This window comes from Gavialis gangeticus, unplaced genomic scaffold, assembly GCF_001723915.1.
Source record: "Gavialis gangeticus isolate Ggan-Ray unplaced genomic scaffold, GavGan_comp1, whole genome shotgun sequence".
NCBI lineage: Eukaryota > Metazoa > Chordata > Crocodylia > Gavialidae > Gavialis > Gavialis gangeticus.
The window spans coordinates 58,195,216-58,200,360 of NW_017729024.1; the positions used below are offsets into that span (position 1 = coordinate 58,195,216).

Sequence of the window (5,145 nt, forward strand, 5' to 3'; positions counted from 1 at the left end):
GGATATTCTCCCTTCTTTACTTTGGCAAGAACATTGAAAAAATCTTCTTTTCTTGACTCCCCTCCCATTTTTCTTCAGATTAATCCCTCTACCCTCAGACTTCCCATTACAGCTGCCAGCTTTCCGGTTAAGGAGAATCTTAATGGACTCCAGGACTTAGCTGTCAGGGTGATGCACTAATCTACACTATCACAACAGCCATGCTCTCTGAAGAAGTTTTGGCTGACTATCTTTAGGCTGGCACACTTAGGAGGAACACAGTTCCTGGAGTTAACCATTGTGTTATAGAATCATAGAAGTAGGGTCGGAAGCTACCTTGTAGATCTTCAAGTCTGACCCCCGGCCTGGGCAGGAGAAAAACTGGGCTCAAATGACTCCAGCCAGGTAGGCATCAAGCCTCTTCTTAAAGACCCCCAAGGTAGGAGCCGGCACCACTTCCCTTGGAAGTTGGTTCCAGATCCTAGCCGCCCTACCTGTAAAGTAGTTCTTATGGATGTCTAATCTAAACCTACTCTCCAACAACTTGTGGCCGTTATTCCTTGTTATGCCAGGGGGCACTAGGGGAAACAAGGTCTCTCCCAAACCCTTCTGGTCCCCCCTAGTGAGTTTATAGACGGTCACCAGGTCCCCCCTCAGCCTTCTCTTGTGGAGGCTGAATAGGTTCAGGTCCCGCAGTCTCTCACTGTAGGGTCTGCCCTGTTGTCCCCGGATCATGCGGGTGGCCCTCCTCTGGACCCTCTCCATGTTGTCCACATCCCTCTTGAAATGGGGCGCACAGAACTGGACACAATACTCCAGCTGTGGCCTGACCAGTGTCGCGTAGAGGGGGAGGATCACCTCCTTGGCTCTACTCGAGATGCACCTGTGGATGCACGACAAGGTCCGGTTAGCCCTGCCAACCGTGACCTCGCATTGTCGGCCCATGTTCATCTTGGAGTCAATAATGACTCCAAGATCCCTTTCTGCCTCCGTGCTCTCAAGAAGGGAGTTTCCCATCTTATAAGTGTGCTGCTGGTTACTACTGCCCAAGTGCAGCACCCTGTACTTGTCAGTATTGAAACGCATCCTGTTTTTGTTAGCCCACCCCTGCAACCTATTCAGGTCTTGCTGCGGTCTTTCCCTCCCTACTAGCTTGCTCACCTCACCCCAAATTTTGGTATCATCAGCAAATTTAAACAGATTGCTTTTCACCCCGTTGTCCAAATCGTTGATAAAGAAATTGAACACTGCGGGCCCGAGGACCGAGCCCTGGGGGACTCCACTGCCCACTTCCCCCCAGGTCAAATCCACATAAGTTGTGTTCAGGTTTTGTTGCCTTAGGCTGCAAAGCAGGGTTATCATTAAGAGAGTGGAAGTATTTGTTTAATTTGGCATGAGATTTTCATAAGAGGAAAATGACTGGTTCTAAGTATTGAAGTTGCTTTTGAAAATGGAACTTCAATTCCTAAGTCACAGGCTCTTTTGAAAATTTCCCCCTTGATCCTGTTGCAAAGCTGCTATGCTTGTACATTGTTTATCCTTAGCAAATATTCTTTAAAATATCTTATTATATCCTTTTAGAAATATCTTAAATTGCTAATTCTTTAAGACTTAGCAGCTGTACTTGACTACGGCCATGTACAGACATCCAGTTTCTCCTGGGAGAGTCACTGCTCTCCTAAGAGAAACCTGAAGTGTACAGATACTCAGGATTTTTCTCACAGACCAAAAATGGCTGCTCCAGGAGAAAAATAACCTAGGAACAACCCAGTTTAAATTATTCCGAGGAGAGTTTCTCCTGGGAGAAAATACATGTACACATTCCCTTCTGAGAGAAGCCACAGCATTGTCCTCCAGCATCCCAAGGGAGTTTGCTTCTACCCCCCTGTCCTGGAAGACTGTGTGCACTTAGGCTGGACTCTACTGCTCCAGCTAAGCAAGATGTGGAACAGGCCCCTTCCAAATCCCCATATTGGGCTGCAGGGAGACAGAGGCTGAGCAGTCTGGGTCATCCAATCAGGACTGCCCTATGTACTGCTGCCATCTGTCTCCTAGCAAACTGAGTGCCTACAGAGCATGCTGAGCTACGTCTACAGGGGGCCCCTGGCTGTACAGCATCAGCACTGCAAGCTCCTTGCTCTTCAGAGTCTTAGCATTTGAATGTGTTCAGGGGGTTCCAGGTATGTTTTTCAACCAGGAAAACACATGGAGAAGTCTCCTAGATCATTCGAACTTGTATACTCAGCCTAAGTAAGTAAATCCTGGGTATTGGAAACTAATTGTTTTTAGGATAATGTGTAGAAATAAGACAACACATCTAAAATTGAAACAAGTTTGTTATACTATAATTATACTTACATTGTGAGGTTTTGCATTTCCTCACTATTGCATTTCATTTATTAACCAATGTAATGTAATACGTGCAGGTGACGTTATTTTTGCCACTCTTTGGTGAGGATCAACCAGATGCAGCCCAGGTGCTTCAGGATGTTAGTGATTACAACCGGAGATTTTCAGGGCAGCCGAGATCTGTAAGTACAGCAGGGATAAGTCAGTGAATGAGAAACAGGTTAACACTGGTTTACAGAGTGTGATTTTTTTCTTGTGTGTGTTCATGCTACACAAGTTTTTCTTAGTAAATACTAGCTGCTTTAGCTGTAGGAGCAATAGTTGGTACATTGATATATATCTCTTTATGACTTGCACTTAAAGAATATAACCTTGTATTTCTGTTGTAATTACTTTCATATTTACTCACATACCACATGCACCTGTGATTCTCTTCCCTCCTCTGCCTCCCCCCTCCCCCCCAAAAATAAAAAAATTAGCCAACTAAAATTGGATTGCATGTTTTAAACAAGGAAATTGATTCCCAGATTTGAGGCATTAGGGATGCTGGAATGGCTGCCTGGGGCTGTGCTGCCTTTTTGGAGTGGCAGGGTCTAATTCTCAGCATTATTCACCCTTTCCTTGCAGCTCCAAAGCCCAAACTTTAATCCTGTCACAGCTGCTGCTTGAAGAGCCTGATCCTGTGGGCCCTGCGAATTCTTGTGGAGGATCAGGTCCCTCAGGCCCCAGAAGTGTGCTTGCCCAGCTTTCCCCTCTTACAGAGATGCGCCCCGGGCAAACTCTGGGGCATGTCTGTGTAAGCAGGGAAAGCTGGGTTGTTTCTGCCTGCAGAAATACGTTCTGGACAATCTCTGGTGTGTCTTTGTAAGCAGGGAACATGTTTCCCATTGTCTTGCAAGATCGGGTCCCTGCCCAATGAAGCAGATCCAGTTGTGGCTGACAAATCCCACCCACTGCGGATCCTCTTAATTTGGCAACAGCTAATTCTACCCTATCTTAGTTTACATGTGTGAGTGTAGCACAATGGGGCCCCATTTTGCTAAGCACTGTTCATATACAGATACTGTTTCTACAATTTGGATGTGTGCAGACAAATCCTAGTGATTTCAATGGCTTCTGTCTATGCATCTCATTGTAGAACTGGAGCTTTAGTAAGAGACGCTGTTCAGAAGATTTTATAATCCAAATAGACAGAATGGAGTGGGGGAGAGAGAATTATCCTTAGTTTATGGGGGTGGGGGGCCAAGGGGCACAGAAATTAAAAGCCTAATCTAAAACCACAGGACTAGCCCTCCATTCTAAGGGTAGTCTTAGAAGCTTTTGTAGACTTAGGCAATATCTCCTTTTAACTTCTATTTTGTGGCTCCACCTGTACTGGGAAAGGAGCCATTATTCAAAATAAGGCTCAGAAAAAAGGTTCAGCTTCCACTGAACTATGGCTAACTAGTATGGATGGAACCTTGGAATAAAAGATAAAAATAATGGAATCCCAGTGAGTTTGTTTTCTAACCTTCAAGCGTGACAAATCCCTTGAAAACCCATACTGGCCACTGCTTTATATTGTAGTTGTCTTTTTAGAGAAATTGTAATCCATTGCTCCTTGACTATCGGGTCACCAAGAAATCTCCAGATGTTTTCCATACTGACCTTTTTATATATATATATATATATTTTTTTTTCTTCACTTGCAACCCACTTGCTAAGTTTCTAATGTTCTCAACATTTTGTTTTCCTCTACTAGTTATTGTTTATTTACCATTTTAATAGATACTACTACAGTCTGGTGATTTCAAGTCTTTTTCTTTACTATACTGAACTAATATAGCTTGTATTCTTTGCTTTGAAATTCATATTCTGTTCTCATGTTCTCAGCCAGTAATTTATTTTCAGTAAAAAATAGTTCCAGAATGGTTTCTGTGGTAACAATGGCAACTAGCTGAATCCTAAAGTTACCTTTTTTTCCTTTATAAATTAAGAGCTATTTTAATGCAGTTGTGGCTTTGGCATTTGCTTTCACACAAATGAACATCAGAATATTCACCCAGAAAACCAGGAGGTACCCCTTAAATGCCTCCAAAATATCTGGGAGGTTAATGTGCTTCCCAAATTAATTATGGTGCAGTTTCAAGTACCACAAGGACTGGTCCAGGATGTTCAGTAATGTGACTTGATGGATTCCAAAGTTGGTATATGTAGGGGGTATCAATTTCATGCTAAGGAAATAAAATCCCTTTTAGGAGGTGTCTACTTTCATGTACTGTACCATGCTACAAAAGCGAAGTATCAATTTTCTTTCATTTTGTTTGCTCATAGATTATGGAAAGAATTATGGATTTGCCAACCTTACTGCGTCATGCTTTCAGAGAGATGTTTTCTGTTGGAGGCCTCTTCTGGATGTTTCGTATCAGAATATTCCTCTGTCTGGTAGGAGCTTTGCTGTATCTGGCTTCACCTCTGGATTTTCTCCCTGAAGCCCTATTTGGAATTCTGGGGTTTTTGGATGATTTCTTTGTCATCTTTCTGCTGCTGATATACATCTCCATCATGTATCGGGAAGTGGTGACACAGCGACTGAACAGGTGAAAGGAATGGAAATGGCCAGGATGCTGAAGCTTGCATGAAATGTTGGACAAAGGGAACCATGGCACAAGTATGATAATAAAGCACCTATATACATTTTCATTTTTTTTTTTTTTTACAATTACATCACTTTTACTCGGTCCGCTTATGCAAATGTAAGGGGTTAAAACTTAGCAATGTTGCCTAGAATTTTTAGTTTGTGTATTACATACTCTTAAACAATGATGAGGTGAGATA

At 43.0% G+C, this 5,145-nt stretch overlaps 1 protein-coding gene across 4 annotated transcripts in view; it reads left to right on the forward strand.

The window, feature by feature from the left end:
* The window catches only part of LOC109297403 (E3 ubiquitin-protein ligase RNF170-like), a 43,933-nt gene that overhangs the window by 33,234 nt on the left and 5,554 nt on the right, over positions 1–5,145 (forward strand). For all 4 annotated transcript variants that reach the window (XM_019517129.1, XM_019517130.1, XM_019517131.1 and 1 more), the window contains 2 exons: positions 2,406–2,510; positions 4,642–5,137. In XM_019517129.1, coding sequence (XP_019372674.1) covers positions 2,406–2,510; positions 4,642–4,911 — 375 coding nt within the window. In that variant the 3' untranslated portion in view covers positions 4,912–5,137. The remainder of the gene's footprint in view (positions 1–2,405; positions 2,511–4,641; positions 5,138–5,145) is intronic.